The sequence below is a fragment of the Panthera leo genome, chromosome D4, assembly GCF_018350215.1.
Source record: "Panthera leo isolate Ple1 chromosome D4, P.leo_Ple1_pat1.1, whole genome shotgun sequence".
Lineage (NCBI taxonomy): Eukaryota > Metazoa > Chordata > Mammalia > Carnivora > Felidae > Panthera > Panthera leo.
This window is the reverse complement of record NC_056691.1, coordinates 30,512,738-30,531,259: the sequence shown is the minus strand read 5'-3', so window position 1 is coordinate 30,531,259 and position 18,522 is coordinate 30,512,738. Positions and strand designations below refer to the sequence as shown.

General features: G+C 40.1%; 1 protein-coding gene across 15 annotated transcripts in view; it reads left to right on the top strand.

Annotated features, from left to right (window-relative positions):
* CDC14B (cell division cycle 14B) overlaps positions 1-18,522 on the top strand; it is a 114,526-nt gene that overhangs the window by 82,145 nt on the left and 13,859 nt on the right. For 5 of the 15 annotated variants that reach the window (XR_006196119.1, XR_006196118.1, XM_042913952.1 and 2 more), the window contains exons 10-12: positions 2,783-2,921; positions 3,089-3,248; positions 3,982-4,079. Coding sequence is in view for 13 of the 15 variants with exons in the window: in XM_042913952.1 (XP_042769886.1) it covers positions 2,783-2,921; positions 3,089-3,248; positions 3,982-4,079 (397 nt within the window). In the remaining 2 variants the exon portion in view is untranslated. Of the gene's footprint in view, positions 1-2,782; positions 2,922-3,088; positions 3,249-3,981; positions 4,080-8,759; positions 8,906-13,440; positions 13,558-18,161; positions 18,517-18,522 lie in introns of those variants that run through there. The other 10 variants (XM_042913946.1, XM_042913944.1, XM_042913951.1 and 7 more) reach the window with 4 other exon arrangements.

The following is an 18,522-nucleotide window of genomic DNA, read 5'->3' as shown; positions in this document are numbered from 1 at the left end:
AGCAGGCTCCAGGCTCTGAGCTGTCAGCACAGAGCCTTACTTGGGGCTCAACCAACGAACCATGAAATCATGACCTGAGCCAAAGTTGGATGCTTAACTGACTGAGCCACCCAGGTGCCCCGTGTCTCTTCCTCTTCTAAGGACACCAGTCCTACTGGATTAGGGGCCTTCCCCACATGACCTTGTATAACCTTAATTGACTCCATAAAAGTCCTTTCCCCAGAGATAGTCACATTGGGAAATATGACTTTAATATGGATTTTGAGGGGCACAGGGAGTGGGGGACCCAGTTCAGTCCATAACATTGTGTTTGCTGGGTCCCCAGCATTCATGTTTTCGCATGTAAAATCCCAGCAGCCTCCAAAGACAACTCATTCCAACATCAGTTCCAGATCCAAAGTCTCATCTAAACGTCCTCTAAGTCATGTAATGGGTGACACTCCAGGTACAATTCATCCTGAGGCAGAATTCCTCCCGGTCTGTGAACTTGTGGAACCTGGCAAGTTAAGTGCATCTAAAATGCAGTAGTGGGACGTGCATAGGGTAGATGTTCCCATTCCAAATGACAGAAATCAGAAAAAAGAAAGGGCTTGACAGGTCCCAAGCAAGTCCAAAACCTGGCAAGGCAAATGCTGTTAGATGTTAAGGCTCAGAAATAATGCTCTGGCTCCATTCTCTGTCTGCAGACCCACTGGGGTAGCAGCCCTGTCCCTGAGCTCGGGCAGAAACAGCCTGGCCACTGACCACAGAGGTGACCCCCACCCTCTGAAACTCAGGAGTAGACAGCCTTGCCCCTGGGCTTAATGGTGGCAGTGACAGCCCTGTTGGCCCCTTGGGGGTATGTTTCTCTTTTCTTGAAGAGAAACATGAGATATGTTTTTAGTGAGATGTTTCTGTTAGTCCTGTTTAGAACCCCAGGAATTTGAAAGCCTTTATTTCATCCTGTACGTATCCCCTTTGTTTCATCCTGGCAGTGTGTCTGCTGGTATAATCAATCCCATCACTATTTTTGGCTTCTGCTGAAATGGCTGATTAAATCCATAGGTAATCACTTTATGGAATAGATCGTTGACTATACCCTTGGTGTTCTCTCTAAACACACCTTCTCACTCTGCAATATGGATAGGCCTAGAATTTTCTAAATGTTTAGTTTCTGTTTTGCTTAACAATTCCTTCTTCAGTTGATTTGTCTTCTCTCATATTTTACTATAATCAGTGAGGAGAAACCAGGCTTGTACTTTCAATACTTGGCTTATAAATCTCTTTTGCTAAATATCCAGGGTTGTCACTCACAACTTCTACCTTCCATAAAGCAATAAAACAATTTAGCCAGGTTTTTTTTTCTTTTTCTTTCTCTTTCTCTTTCTTTCTCTTTTTCTTCTCTTTTCTCTCCTTCTTTCCTTCTTTCTTCCTTTTTTTTTTTTTTTTTTTGCCATTTTCTAACAAGGATTGCCTTTCTTCTGGTTTCCAATAACATGTTCCTCATTCCCATCTGAGTCAGAGCCAGAGCCAGAGTCACTGTTAATGCCCATATTCCTACCAACAGTTCCTTCAAGGCAATCTAGGGTTTTGCTAACATTGTGCTTTAAAACTTCCAGAGCTTTTACAATTACAACTCCAAAGCCACTTACACATTTTTATATATTGTCACTGTAACACACCACTTCACAGTACCAGAATCTGTATAAGCAAGGGTTTTCTAGAGAAACAGAAGCAATGGCATGTGTATATATAGAAAGAGATTAATTGTAAAGAATTGGCTTGGGTGAATTGAAGGCTAGCAAGTACAAAATCTGCCATATGAGGTGACAGACTGGTCACTTGGGAGAGCTTATGGTGCAGCTGAGGTCTGAAAGCATACTGCTAGGGAATTCTCTCTAGCTTGAGGAAGATGGCCTTTGTTCTCTTCAGACCATCAACTGATTGGGTGAGGCCCACCCACATTATGGCGGGTAATCTACTTACTCATAGTCCAGCAATCTAAATGGCAGTGTCATCCAAATACACCTGCCAGACTGACCTACAAAATTAACCATCACAGCAGGTAATGATAGTAGTCTGGATGGGAGTAAAGAAAGGATAGCAGGAATAGAGTTAAAAAAGAAATCTATATGAGGGTGCCTGGGTGGTTTAGTTGGTTAAGCATCCAACTTTGGCTCGGGTCATGAGCTCACGGTTTGTGAGTTCAAGCCCTGCATTGGGCTCTGTGCTGACCACTCAGAGCCTGGAGCCTGCTTCGGATTCTGTGTTTCTCTCTCTCTCTCTCTCTCTCTCTCTCTCTCTCTCTCTCTCTCTCTCTCTTTCTCTCTGCTCCTCTCCTACTTGTGCACTCTGTCTCTCTCTCTCAAAAACAAACATTTTAAAAAAAATTTTTTAAAAATCCATGTGAAAATAGGAATAGAAATAGCATAGGAAAAAACTGTTAGGGGAGAAAGTGTAAGATTCTAAGCCCATGTGTTTGGAAAGATGATGCTACCATGAACAGAAAACTCGGAGTAGAAAGCAGTACTAACAGTCTCGCTTAGAAAGTGATTTTCAGTGTTGACTATGTAGAATCATCTGGGGGGATTTTAGGAATCTCCATGTCCAGGCGGTCTCACATACCAATTAAATCAGAATTCTCCAGTATTTTTTAACACTCTTCAGGTGATTGCCATGTGCATCCAAACTTGAGAACCACTGTTGAGCAGGGAAGCAGAAACCTTTTAAGAAAAATTCTACCTCCCCTACAAAATTCTGGAGTACATGAGACCAGGTCCGTTTGGTTTGTTTCTGTTTCTAGCTGGCCTTGGACGAACGGGCACTCTAATAGCCTGCTACATCATGAAGCATTACAGGATGACAGCAGCCGAGACCATTGCTTGGGTCAGGATCTGCAGACCTGGCTCAGTGATTGGGCCTCAGCAACAGTTTTTGGTGATGTAAGTAGACAGAGAGCTTTTGTAATTCCTGAGGGAACACATGGGCCTGGCAAATGATAGGAAGTAGAGTTTTTCTTAGTCACTAACAACAGATAGTCTAGTAGGAGAAAGTTGTTTGCATGTGTCCTTCTGGAAAGCTGTGTTTTGATGTTATTTAAATGTTCTAGGAAACAGGCAAGCCTCTGGTTGGAAGGTGACTATTTTCGTCAAAAGTTAAGGGGTCAGGAGAATGGAAAACACAGAGCAGCTGTCTCAAAACTCCTCTTGGCTGTTGATGACATTTCAATCAATGGGGTCGAGAATCAAGACAAGCAAGAACCTGAACTGGTAATCGAACCATCCCTATCATGCTGTTGTCATTGTTTTCAGTGCTGGTGAGGACCATCTAGGGCATGGGGGAAATTGTAGATAAAAATAATAAAGCACGTTTTTGAGGGATTATCGTCACACATTTTTTTAATACTTACAGCTCCCTCTAGGAAACTTTTACTCAAAATAATTAAAATAAGGTCATATGGCCATAAAATGGAAGGTTTTTTTTTATTTTTTGTCTTTTTTTTTATTTACTCACTAGGCACTGGTGGTAAAAAGAGGTATGTGAAGGAAGCCCTTTAGATGGACCTAATGACACTTCCCCGTGCACCTGCACCCCCAACCCGGCGTTTTTTCCATTTCATGACTGTTGATTTAGGGAACTAGTTGTTCTCAAATGGAAAAGTTTATAAAGAACCAAGCAAGAGTTTAGGGGTAGTGGTACTATATTAAGTGGTGGTGAGTGGATTGTGAAATTTTACAAAGAATGTTTTCATTATTGGAAACCCATCATGCCTCTTCACTGTCAGTATGTTTTATAACAAGAGTGCTGTTGGGTTCTGTGTCTGTGAATGTCAACTTTTGGTTGTCTTGAAATGTGACCCGTGTTTATTTTGAAAGCAGCAAAACACTGCAGAGTTCAGCAGTTCATTTGTATGTGTCTGTATGGGTAAACATAGCTGCTATGCTTTTTTGCCTTAATAAGTGCAACTGAAGTCACTAGCTTAGTGTGTCTTTACTTATACAGTACAGTGATGATGACGAAATCCATGGAGTGACACAAGGTGATAGACTTCGTGCCCTGAAAAGCAGAAGACAGTCAAAAACAAACGCTATTCCCCTCACGTGAGTCTGGTTTCCTTTGTGTGGTTGATGTATTTAATATGTACATGAGCACTTTATCTTGTATATTTTTCTCAATAGTTGCATGCCCATTATGCTACTTTGAAATGCTTATTTACGTTATTTAAAATCCAGGGATGTTGCCCAAGAAGCTCTTGGCCATACTTTATCTCCATCTTCTATTGTAACCTCACTAGCCTGTATAGAAAGGAAAGTGTTTTCCCTATGGATATCCTCAGGAGAGTGGCAGCAGATGTAAAACCACAGAATGACAGATTTGTCCATAGTTATTAAAATTGTGAATTTCCTTAAATTCACTACCATATTTTAGGCAGTTTATTTGGATATGGTAGAATTTAATCTGTGATGACATTGTGGCTTAATGTCATATTTTAGGGTAACAATGAACTAGATTAAATGATTATTTTTGTATTAATTTTTAGTTGAACTATTTTCAAGTTATAGAAGAAGGTTTACTATGGAGGTAGGAAGTTTTATAGTTAGTGTGTGTATGTCCACATGTACTTGGTTGTGTAAATTGTTAGTTGGGATTCAATCTTATGGAATATCCCAGATTGCTAGAGAAATATGTAGAGTTAAAAAACTTGGTCATTACACTTTTTTTCTAGGATATTCTTTCATAGATGCTGTAATCTAGGCTGTTGGATTTCTTCCTTTTCATTGTGGGCTATCACATTTCCATTTATGTTTTTTGGTGATGGAGAATGGAGATAAGTCATTTTGTTTATTAGTCAGCATCTTACAATATGGTAAGGACCTGATGGCATCATAAATGTTCATGGTAGAGAAGAACAGGCCTTCTTTTTAATTAACAGTGCGTCTTCACTGGCATCTCCTTGTTATATAAACTAGAATTACACAGAAGGCATGTGTCCTCATAGGCTACTCACGGCCTTGGGAGGTTCTTAAAAGACCCAAAGAAAAGAATGGAGTTTTTCAAAAAAGGGCCATGTGAACGAGAGGCGTCAAGTATTGATTGTAGGTATTTACTAAGCATTCTTTGCAGCTTAGTGGTGCATCACAAAACTGAAGAAGCTTTAAGAATAGTGCACTTTATATAATTTATTTAACTTCAAATGCCATTTTGTTAATTTTGTTGTCTTCATCTAAGGCCTGAATGTTTCTTTTTATTTAGAAATATTGTAGTCCCTTCAGATAATCATCCTGAAGCGGTAAGAGACATGGTAGAGGAAATAGGTAGTGCCCTGGAGCATTGCTCAGACTTCACTGTGCATTTGAGTCTCCTGGGAGCTTGTGAACATGCAGATTATGGTTATTGGGCCTGGTCTGTGATTCTGCATTTCTAGCAAGCTTCCAGGTTTTGAGGCACTGCTGGTCCAGGGACCACACTTTGAGTCGCAAACCCTAGAAAATGGGTGATTTATGGGTTGCTTTTAGTCATGCCTAGGTGTTTTGTTTTTACAAATCTGCAGCATCAGTTTATTTCTCAGTAACTTCTGATCCGAAGGCAAGTTGGGAGTCGGGATGGGAATTCTGCTTTGTCTAAAGTTCTGGTTAAATAAGGCTTATAGAAAATTTCCTTTAGTTACTCTGAGTCCACTCCCTTGTGAATATGTGTTCCAGAAGGTTCACGTCACTTGTTTTCTTTTCTACAGATGAGACGATAAGGCTCTTTCATAGCTGATAGGTTTGTGGTAATATAAAAGAAAACCATGAACGAAGATTAAAATTCTAAATACTATTGGAAACCAGCAGGTGACGCTAGGTGTGATTACATTCACTTTGGTGTGTGAGGTTCTCCAGGGTGAAAGCTGAGCAAAGTCAGTGATGGTTGAAGGAAAGACCAGCCTCTGCTATCACATGCTAGTTACAGAGTTACCCCCCACCTTACCCACAAAAGAAATAAAGGACATGGCTGGCCCTTTTCCCTGAAGCACTTAGCCTAATTTATAAACCAAGGAAAATGGTATAAGTTAAAATAAATAAAGCGCTAGTTCAAGTTCCTGTAATTGTAACCCTTAAAACAGTAGAATAGCCCCCAAACTGTCCCCTTCCCATACACATAATCAACAGGCTTTTAGGCCACAGTTTATTTTATTTTATTTTATTTTACTTTTTTAAATGTTTATTTATTTATTTTGAGAGAGAGTGCAAGCAGGGGAGGGACAAAGAAAGGGAGACAGAGAATCTGAGGCAGGTTCTGTCTTCTGAGCAGTCAGCACAGAGCCCTACACATGGCCTGAACGCAGGAACCTTGAGATCCGGACCTGAGCTTAAGTTGGATGCTTATCCAGTTAACTGAGCCACCCAGGCGCTCCAAGTCCACAATTTTAAAGGAAAAGACAAAATGTTAAAATCCTTTTAAGCTCTTAAGTGTAAAAACCCTGGGGGGTTTTAGATTTCCCTTCCTTCTTTACAACATTTAACTTACCCTTTCTCTGCTTTTTCAGACCCTCCTTGCTGTTAGAATCCTCTTTTATGGTCCTAGAAGAAGAGGTCACTTAGGGATTTCCTTTCCCTCCCAAGTGTTTGTTGTTACTTTAGAAATAAAAGTTTCCTAAGATAGAGTTTTTGAACAGCAGCTTGGGTTGAGAAATCTAAATTCAGTCCTTGCCTCCTGATTTTGACTCCTGTATCACTTGTGGGTAACCTATTTTGCTTCGCTGTTGGTACTTAGGTGAATGAAAATACTTAGGTGAATGAATATAAGATTTTTAAAGTTTTTTTTTTTTTAATGTGTATTTATTTTTGAGAGAGAGAGAAAGACAGAGCCTTAGCGGGGGAGGGAGAGAGAGAGAGAGAGAGAGGGAGACACAGAATCCAAAGCAGGTTCCAGGCACAGAGCCCGACGCGGGGCTCGAACTCACCGACCACGAGGTCTTGACCTGAGCCGAAGTCGGCCGCTCAACCAACTGAGCCACCCAGGCGCCCCAAGATTTGGTAGATTTTATAATTTCATCCATGCTGCCTGTCTTTTCTGCATAGTGATGATTTCTGCTAGGTTTGTTGGGGTTAAATGAAATGGTACATAAAGAATGAAGTGTACTCTACCTAGGAATAAGGTGAAAATATGGATCTAATTTGCCTCAAATCCTCTTTAATAGCACAGTGTGGATGAGTGTGTGTTTCATCATTGGGAAATAATTCTTATGCCAGGAGCTTTATTAGAGGAACAGTGAAAAATCTGTAATGTGGACACTTGGATATTTTGGCCATTCTGCCGTTAAGATAACTGTTAAATCAGTAACTGCAAATGAAAGTTGGGGTGGATGGAGAGTTCTCTAGTATTCCTGGGCCATTTATTCTGTTCTGTCTAAATACTAAGCCCCTTCAATCTTAACATTTATTAGTAGGTTTGTGTTTTTGTGGGAGGAGTACATGAGCTGGTACTAGGTGTAACTTGCAGGGTGAGATTAGATTTGATTTCAGGTCCATCCTTAGTGTAATCCCTTGTTGCTAGATACCATACCAGGGTGCCTGACACATAGTGTTCAATGATTCAGATGACAAGGACACCAGTAAAAATGGCCTAGTAAGCCAGACCAATCATTTATGACTTGATTCATGCAGTACTTTGCACAAAGTGAATGCTCAATAGAGCCTTTTATATTTGGTCACAGATGTGTCCAGGTGACCAGTTGGAACTATAGTAGCTGGAATACCACTCTTCCAACTGTGAGGTTTCCTTCTTCACTGCCAAAAACTAGACCGCTGGGTTAAGAAATCCTGAGCTGAAAGCTCAGTTTGGCCACAGGAGGAAAACGAATGAAGAAAACAATGAAGGAGGGGTGCCCGGGTGGCTCAGTTGTTGAGTGTCCCACTTCAGCTTAGGTCATGATCTCACGGTTTGTGGGTTCAAACCCTACATTGGGCTCCGTGCTGACAGCTCAGACCCTGGAGCCTGCTTCGGGTTCTGTCTCCCCCTCTGCCCCTCCCTGGCGTGCTCGCGCGCTCTCTCTCTCTCTCTCTCACGCGTGCTCTCTCTCTCTCTCTCTCTCTCCCCCCCTCCTCCCTCTCCCATTCCCTTTCTCTCTCAAAAATAAATAAACCTTTAAAAAAATTAAAAAAAAAACAACAACTAAGAAAATAGATATGGTGTTAATACATGGGGGAAATTGCCCTCATTTTGTGTTGCCCAGGATTGGACGTGCTTCTTTATGCCTTATATGCAGAATACGCAGTTTGCCTTAGCTCCCAGATGATCCAGTGTATGACTCCATGGAAGTTAGATCACATCTGCTATGCCGTGTTCATTTATAATTGTGCCTTCTCTGAATCATTGTTAATTATCAGGCCATAGCTTCTTGTTATTGTTGGTTGGTTAGGTTTCCCTCCTTTTTCTCTGGTTTCGTTTAGTTTTCTGTGTGTGCATATCATGTGCTTTTTGAAGAATTTCAGTCATGTAACTACAACTCTGATTTCCGTATCACACAGTTAAGTTAACATGGGGCAGTTATCCCCCATGAGATTAGAGGTTAGAGATAGGGTCTAACCTTTTGTTACCAAATAACCCAATCAGCTGAAAACTGAAGGTAGCATTTTCTCCCCCAGCACAAAATAGCAAGACTCCATCCTTGTTTCCCACCCCTTTGTATCTATCATAGGGTGTCTAAAATTCACACGTGGCTTTATTTATTTATTATTTATTTATTTTGGCTTCCCAATTTGAACATCTGTTCTTTCCCCTTCACCCCTTTCCAGATGTTCCCTAGCTGTGCTGACCTCTGCACTGTGTAGTGTTGTCATCTGGTGGATTGTTTGTGACTACATTCTTCCCATCCTGCTATTCTGTCTCGATGGTTTCAGAACACAGTAGCCGTCGGGACCCTTTGACAAATAGCTGCTGTGTAAGTGTCCCATTCCATTTCTCTACGTGGTCCCCTCTGGTGGCCAGTGTGTTTCTCATGATGCATGTTTTTCTCACTGTCGGCTCTCCTAGCTTTATTGGTTTGCCTCTTTTCAAAGGTTCTTTTTCTGAAACTTCTCAATTAATGGGATGGTGGTGGGAGGAGATCTTCCCTGATCCTTTCATGTAGGGATGTTAAAAATAACAAACTTTGTTTTTAGGTTGTGCTTATTACTCTTAACAGATTTTTTGCAGTGGCAATTTATGAAGTCACTGGAATAGTTTCTTTTCCCTATCAAAAATATTTAGTGAGTTTGGGATAATTGGGGTGGTTTTCATTCAGTCAGTTTTCCCTTGTTTTCTAGAGTAAATGTCTTTAGCATAGCCTTTTCAATGTAGCGAAAAGAATTTGCCCGCTGATTTTCCGCTGTTGATAGAGATTTGCTTTTGTAGCTGTGAGGTCTAGTGAGCATTTCATCGTGTTTCACCTCTGACTCTGCCATTGCCCTCGGCCAGCAACTGCTTCTCTGCGAAGTCTTCTGTCTTGAGGAAGCAGAATCTTCTCCTCTGCTTCGTTTCATGTCCTCCCCTCTAGAGTTAGTACAGTTTTCAGGAATGATGTTAAATGGAAATGGGACAGCAGAGAAGACAGGATTCCCTTGTTCAGCCTTGTATTTCTGCATGACAATCTCTATGCTTACTTCCTCCCACTTTCCTTCTTTCCCAAAAGTAATCAAAATGCCCTTATTAGGTTAATATTGCAGAATTTGTATTCTCTTAATATCTTTTATCCTTCATGAATAGCATAACAGCGAAGAGACTGTGGCAGGAAGCTTTCCTGGGGAACACCTTACAGTTGACACCAAACATAGGAAGGAGGGTGTGTTCTTTTTTCTCTGAAATTCTTCCTTTAGCTCATATTTCAAGAATTTATTCTCTTGTTCCAACTTGGACTTGGGAGTTGTAAAAGAATATGAAAGTTCCTTCTAGGATCTCCTCCAAAGTGGAATTCCATTTCAACCAACTCTCATAATTTGTGGCTTCATGGAGTATCTTCAGATGGCTTAGGAAAGACTTAAAAATCCAGCAGACTCTATTCTTTTCAAAAGTAAGGAAAGGCTGCTTAACATGTTCCTATGTATGACATTTTCTTGACTATCTTATCAATACAAGCTTATTATTACATAGATAAGTTGTATTTCTGACATAGATGATCTTTTTGTTTGTTTTTTTTTTTTTCCTTTATTCCTCTTAGTAAGCTTAGATTTTTGCATATTCTGACTCGATCATCATGCACTGCACAGATTTATTCCTCTCAAACTATTCCGAGTGGGAAAGGTATTTCAAATAGGTGGAGTTCTAAATGGGTGGAGTCATTGCTAATAATACTTAGGCACTTCATGACTGTATTACTTTTCCCAGGGTGAGTAAATGATTTCTATCAGGCAAGCACCTTTCTTTTTAATATTCTACGTAAGATACAGTCTGTATTGTTACTACTGGTATCTGCCAATGCATTTGTAGACCCAAAGCTGAATATTCAGTTTATCCTGCTTGATTAATTTGGAATTTACAGAAACAAAAGCTTTCGGCAGTAACAATGATGTGAACAGATATAATCCTTGTAGTTTTCTTTTGAGGTGGCCACTTGTAGAGGTGGCATTCATCTCTGTTGGCTGATGACGTAGCATGGCCTGATAGATCATCACCTGTCATGCCTGGAAGACCAGACTGTACCAGTGCCTCAGATGGCTGCGCCAAACTCTGGGACAATGGGAAAGGAGTCTGTGAAGGTTGCAGGGCCGCAGGCCTATCATTTGGAAAGCTTGTTGTGTGTCAGTGGTAGACAACCAAGTGTCAATAGTGCATAGTTGAACTGATGGATTCTTTTCTTGGAGTTGGACATTTATGTTCAAAGCATTTTGTGGTTTGGGAGATAAGAGGCCTGGCTTGTCAATTATTTGCATTGGGAATACTGGGACTCAAGAGGAGTCACAAAAAACGTGAACTGCAGTATGGGCAAGAATAAGTATGAATTTGTAGAACATTGCTCTGCAAAGCCATGTGATTGGCCTGGTTTGCAAGGTGAGAGGTAGCTGGTTCCCGCTTACCCTGTGGCAGAGTGAAAACATCACATGTGTTTGTCAGCTTATTCCACTTTACGTTGTTGTGTGTAGTTTATCACAGGTAATACCTAAGTATAGTTGCTGGGGGGTTTTCCAGTTGATTGATGCGTAACCTACAGATCGAGTAACTGCTCTGTTAATACAAATATCTGGTGATGTGACTCTCTACTGCGATTAATGCTTTCCAAATTTCTGTTATGCTCTTATTTTTTTAAAAAATCAACAAAAATTATTTACACTAATTTTACAGAGAAATAGATACTTTTTATTTTTTTTTTTAAGTTTATTTTGACAGTGAATGAGAGCGAGCAAGCACAAGTGGGGAAGGGGCAGAGAGAAAGGGAGAGAGAGAGAATCCCAAGCAGGCTTCACACTGTCAGTGCAGAGCCTGATGCGGGGCTCAAACCCATGAACCATGAGATCATGACTCGGGCTGAAATCAAGAGTTGATGCTTTAACCCACTGAGCCACCCAGGTGCCCCGAGAAACAGATACTTTTTAAAAGATGTTTCCTGTCAGCCTAAAATTGGATTTAGCAGTGATTTCTGTTTTCAGATGGTAAACCTTCATAGTAGTTGTCTTAAATTTCCTAAGCAAGTAATATATTGGCTCTTGTTTCTATTCTCATATTAATGATTTCACAGTGTGGTGACTATCTATACTTTTGGCCGTAAGTGGCCTCAAATTATTTGAAAAGTAGATGTGGTATTTCCAAAAAGCTAAGGGGAGTCTCATTTTCTCTGTATAAATGGAGATAAAAACCAGGAGCCTTGCTGAGCAGGTGCAAGGCTTCAGGACCACTGTGGCAGTGGCACCACACATTGGGCTTGGGCTTCAGAAATAGCAGAAGTTTTGTCGTTGTGCTTTATTTTATGAAAAATTCTATATTCAGATCCTGTTAATGATACAGAGACTATTAAATAGTCTCCTGCCCTTCCCTCTCCACTTGATATAATCAGATTTTTAAATAAATCCTTGGTTTCAGAGGTAGAATTCATATGCCTCTGCGGTTGGTTGCCTTCTTTGATCAAACAACTATGTCTGCATGTACCTTTTCTATTTTATTAGAGTGATAAAACTTTATGAGAAATTCTGAGTTGAGCATTGGCTCATTTACCCAGAATCAGTTTCCCTCTGAGATGGAAGGCCCTTTCACAGGCTCTAGGAAATACTCTGGGGATACAGCAAAACCGCTGAGAGTAGCCCCACCCCTCCCCCACCCTTCCCTAAACAGCTTGAAAACCACTGGCCCCCAGGCTTCTGCTCTGGGACAATGCCACCATTGTGTTTTTAGTGATGAGAAGTTTAGCATTTTACTAAATGCTGATGCTGAATATGCTGTGGTTTGCATAATATTAAAAATTTGCTAATCTTTGCTACATTATAAGGACCTGGCCTTGGTTAGTAACTTATATGGTGGTAACACAGGCATAGGAGGTAGGACTACTAGTTAGCTGTAATGGTTTCTTTTTACTCTTGTGAGTTGGACATGAAAAGAGGAAGCTTATTATTAAGGCAGTGTTTTCTCTTACAGATAAATAAAAGTTGAGTACGTATAAATGTATGTGTGCCCACGCAGTTCATTGTTTTCGCCATTATCTTTTGAAGGAAAGAATTGCATATAAAATCTTTTGATGTTTTCTGTTTTCCCTGTGGCCATTCAGTGAGGAATTACGAAACACACTCTACTTTTGAGCAAGGTCCTCTATGTGGGCTTTTATCTGAGGGTGTTCTTCTGACTCATGAATTTGCCTCCTGGGCAACCTACACTCATAGGCATCAGTTCCTTGAGATTATTTTAGAGTTTAATTAAATCAGGTTTTTCACAGAATTTAAACAGTTTTGTATTCATGTTAATGGTGCTTAATGATTTAATTAAGTAGGTTATAATCCAGACAAATTCAAATTTTGCTTGAACATATTTTTAAAATTTGAAATATTATATAAAATTAGTATTGATTTGGCATTTATTGCCCTTACTTTCACCTCTGAAGAGTGACTATTGTAGATTTTTATGTTCATATTCTTTAGAATTTGGGGTTTTTAAATGAAATCTTGTTTTCAAGAGTAGAATTCTGAGAACGTACTTTTACTTTGGGACACAAAGATTTGTTTTATTGATTGATTTCTTTGGTGTGGGAATTGCTTAAAATGCCAGGTCATTTGTTTTCCAAAAGCAAAGTATATTCTGGTTATCTTTGTATAACCTTTATGGGGAAATGAGATGCTTCATTCAAAAGTCTTTGATGTGAAAATGTGTTTCAGATTTTTATTGGCAAGTGTGTTTACGGAAAATCCTATGAATTCTCAATAAAATAATTTGCACTAAAGTACAACAATGCCTTCCTCTGTCAGGTATTTGAAAATTGTTTCAGTGAATATAATCTTATTTTTTTCCAACTGTTTTCAGAGTAATTCTTCAGTCCAGTGTTCAGAGCTGTAAAACATCTGAACCTAACATTTCTGGCAGTGCAGGCATTACTAAAAGAACCACCAGATCTGCTTCAAGAAAAAGCAGTTTTAAAAGGTGAGAAAAGAATCCTACTCTTCTGAAAAGTTCCAAGCATTGGTTTTCCAGTTTAATCTTCTGGATATAGAAATGAAAAGAGGAAGAGAGGAGAAAGCACAGTCCCTAAGATGGACAATTAATCAAATGTGTTTGACTTGTTCATCATCTAAGAAAATCTGGGCCATTTTTAATGTAGGGTTTGTTTTGTTTTTCAGAGGTGGTTCTGAACACTGGAGATGTGTCTCGGGGTCAGAATATGGGGAAGTTGAGAGTGTTGTACTTATAAGTTCTTGAATTTCCAAAGCTCTCTCTGTCAGGACTCAAAGGAAATTTTTCTGTATAGCAGATACAGCATAATTGTTGGAGAATTAGCTGCAAATAAGTGTGATGGTGGAATATGAGAACTCCAGTGAGTTTGGGATCCTTTTTTACCTAGGGCCTGGTCTCTTAGCCACAGTCCACACCACACCCATGGGGGCTCATGCTTTCACCAGGAGCCCAGCACCTTCCCTTCCTTCATTATTACAGGCTGTGACAAGAAAATACACACATTCCATGACCAAATCCATTACTTACTGTTGCATTTGGATGTTTATCATGAACTAAAGGCAGACATTTCATTTCTAACATATTCCAGAAGCAGTTCCCTTTTGAGGGAAGAGCAGATAACATACTTAACTGTCATCTTATGAATAGAAGAAGGCAGGTACCCTTTTTGTGTTTATGTATCATTGCCTGGTGTTAACATGTGTGGTCCTGTGCTCATGGCCCAGCGCCTGTCTTATAATAGACCACAACCGGCCTGAAGATAGTCTAAACCAGACTTTAAAACATCCTTCCCTATTTTCCTTGTTTCTTTTTAACTTCTTGCCTTCTTGTCTTTGAGGCTGTGGGACAGCCGAGTTAGTCTCCGGGGTGCAGGGCCCAGCAGCCTGTTTCCTGAGGGACTCACTACAAACCAGAGAACTCTGTGGTGTGTGTATGTGTTTGTGTTTAAGGAATTGTTCAGTTTTGCCATTTTCCTCTCTTTGCTAATTCTTTCTACAGTTTCACTACAGACTTTTACTTACATCAGAATGTGATAGTGCCTTAGTACAAGTATTTGAGAGCACCAACTCATGACTTGGGGATTTTGAGTTTTTCATAGAAAGGTATCAAATATTCATAGTTCTTTTTACTCTCTTAATTCCACTGAGAAGAATAATAGAGAAATACTGACAAAAGGTCTTAGGTACATTATAATATCAGAACATTATTTATAACCATGAGGAAGAGGAAATGGGCTAAAGATTGTTGAATTATCCCAAATGAATCAAGAATCATGCTTTTACAGAAAATTTAATGGCTTGGATAAATGCTCATGAAGCAGTAAGTGAAAAGAGCCACACATATAAAAATTAGGAAGTATTACTCTAATTTTATAAATGTACAATATACTTTATAGAAATGCATACCTCTACAAATATATGTATATGTTCATACATATATGTAGTATATAAGCTTATAAATTATACATATATTTAAGTGTATATGCATATGTTTCTATGCATGTATGGAAATAAGATAACAGAAATGCTGAAATATTAACAATTCTTCTGGCTGGTAGGGTAGTTAGGGATTTTTATTATTTAAAAAAATTTTTTTTAATGTTTATTTAGTTTTGAAAAAATGCGAGAGACAGAGTGCAAGCAGGGGAGGGGCAGACAGAGGGAGACACAGAACCTGAGGCAGGCTTCAGGCTCTGAGCTGTCAGCACAGAGTCCAACGCGCGGGGCTCGAACTCATGAACCGTGAGATCATGACCTGAGCCAAATTCAGACACTTAACCGACTGAGCCACTCAGGCTCCCCAGGGATTTTTATTATTTTATCATTTGATTTTCCTCCCAACTTTTTTACAGTAAGTAGGGAGAAATGGGAGCATTTTAACTTCGACACTTTCAGGTGAATTACCCTATTAAAAATTCAGATAAAAAGCCTGCTGTGGGGGATAGTTAGACATGTTTTGAATGAACATATTCTTTTTAGGTATACTTACTCAGGCTTCTATTACAGTTTTGAGTGTGTCTTGCACATTTAATTCTGCTTTCTGCTTTTCTGGATTGTGCTCTTCAGGCTACAGAGGAATAGAGTCCAGGAGCCGGGACTACGCGTGCCCAGTCACACCACGTTCCTCTGAGGGGCGTGGCCACGCGGCACTTTTTCCATCTAGGTCTTGTCTAGTGATCTAAACGTGTGCTTCTCAGCAGAGGTGGTTCCTGATTGCAGTGAGCATCTGCCTGAGGTCCCTGGGCCAGATGCTTTGAGGGGTTGAAAGTAGAGTTCAGACTGAATACACTTAACTGAATTTTGAAATGGCCCAAAGCAGTTTCCAGGCATGTGGCATAGTGCTGAAAACCAAAAGTCTTCTTTTAAATTCTCAAAATGGGACTTTCAGAGATTGGGAGGGGAGAAGAAATAAACTAATGAGAGAAAGCTGGGTTTCGAGTGTGTTTACACACGCCCCCTTCATGCAGGGTCTTCTTGGCCTCTTACGGAGCTTTGACCTGTGTTCACATTACCTTAACTGTGACCCACCTACAGCTCACAAAAGAAAGGCAAATACATTACATACAGGTCCCACTTCCTCCTTCTAGGAAATAGTGGAAGCTGAGGGAGCCAAGCAGTTAGCCTGAAGCTTTTATCCTACTGAATAGTAGTCATTTTTGGTTGGAGAGTAATGAAGGAATTAACACATTTGTGCATAATCTGAGGACAAAATAATACAAGATTGTTGAGTAATTATAAAGTATTGAATAGAAAACTTTGCTTTAGACAGCAATACAAGGAAATGATACAGTATACTTCTCAGTATAAAATAAATACCTAGGAGGCACAAGGGTTGCCAGTCTCCTGTTACCCCCACCTGTGAGGCCTTCTCTTTGCAGGTTGGTGTTCTCACATCATCTGTTCTGCCGTAGGAACCTGACCTTTCATTCCCATGTTCTATTTTCTTCTTAGAGGCTTCCAGGATGAGACCTCACCTAAACTCACTTTCCACTGATTTGGCTTTCTGATTTTTGACAGTTTACTGAGAGGCTCTACAACTTGGGAGGCCTTTTCCACAAACACATTGAAAATGCAATTATTTGGAGGCTGAAAAAATATGTGTTGTCATAAATCTTTGTTGCTGGGAAGAAATGCCACCAGGTTTCTTTCTTGGTAGATGATCATTCCCTCCTGTATCCCTTGAACGTGAGCCACACATAAACCTACCCAGCGGGTGTCAAGCTCTGCTCTGACAGAGTTGTGCGGTTCAGGCCCAGAGCACTGGAGTATCTGGTGGTGGATGGAGTACACTGACCCTTGGGGCTGAGAGGCATCTCTGTGGCACCTTCCTCATCCCTTTTCTCAAGTCTGAAGAAGTAAATCTTCTCCCTCTCTCACTTCCTGTTAGATCTGTAAATGCGTTCTCATGTTTCTCTTTTAAGAATTATTAAATCCAGTAAAGAATTGGACTGTTTTCCAGTCTCTGATGAGCTCTCTTAGAGTCTTGAAAATTTCATCACTCTGCATCTGATTGAGGACCTCCAGCCATCTCATTTGATAACATTCAATTCGGTTTGTGTCTTCACACAACTTACCATCCAGTACATGTTTCTGTAAGCTTATGGTATTTCTTTGGAGGAATCTTTTCTTTCTTTTTTTAAATTATAACTTCATCCATTTTCTGAGAAACTCGTCATGGACAAATTATTTATTTTGTTTAATTCTAAATTGCATCATTTGGAACCATCACCTTCTGCTCCATCTGTCAAACCAACCTAATATTTATGACTTTTGGGGTATTTTGCACCTGATTTTTCATATGGGGGAAGATAAATGCACAGGCCTCTGAAAAACATGTCTTCACGAGCCCTTCAGTTGGAAATAGCTACATTTAGGACTTCTTGGCTTTTCAAGTTTTCTCAATTGTGACTTTTGTCATTATCCCACCTGTCACTGCTTCTTGTCCGTTTACAGTCTCAGATCTCAGTACCCATTCCACCACCTCTGGGCTTTAATTTTCAGTTATTGCCATTATCTCTGAAAATCCATTCGTCTAGAAGCCCCAGGATGTTGTCTCTAAATATCCTGAAATATCTTTTTAAAAAAGAATGCTGGTTACCTCTGCTCATCTAAAATACTAATTTCCCTTTGAAATTCCAGACATTTTCCCACTTGGCTGTACCAGTTAACCTGGACCTTTATACTCAGTACTCTGTTGGGGTCTCCAAAAACTAAGTCATCGATTCAGATGAGCTACTTTGATAAAGTGGCCTCATCATCCAGTGAGGGGCACCTCCAGACTGGAATTGGCTTCTCTGACTCTTTCCTTTTGCTCAAGTTCTTCTCTAAAAGCTGCTGGTTAGTTGAAAGTTTACATAATAAACCGGGGTAGGAGAGAAGGGAAGTAAGAGGAGAATCCGTCAAGATGCGCCCCACCTGCAGCGTAGTCTGAGGCTGGCTGGGAGCGGGTGCCCTCCGTGCTGCTGAACTGGAAACTGCTTGAGGTGCCAGAGCTTTTTCTGTGACCGAATTCTGGCTTTGGAAATAATCAAGTAACACTTCTTTATCTTTTCGTTCTTTCCGCTTTTCCCACAGCCTGGTTCCTCAGAGGGAAAGAAGGAAAAGGAATGCTTTGCAACAAATGCCCTTAATGGCATTATGGTACTCTCATTGCTCTGCTGCTTCTGCCCGCCCTTCTTTTTTTCTTTGTTTTTATTGTTTTTTTATTTTTTGCAGAACTGAACCTTTTTCTGCTCTGCCTTTCTCTCCCATTTGTCTTTACTTTATGGTTGATATTGTACTGTCTTTTCCAAAATACTTGTCATTAAAGAATTATACAAAGTGTATACTTCTTAGCATGTCACTACTTTTATTATGTTGCCTTCCTTGTCTTTGGTAACTACATACGGGACACTTGGAAACCTTCATGGTAAAATCCTTTTTTTTCTCCCCCTGT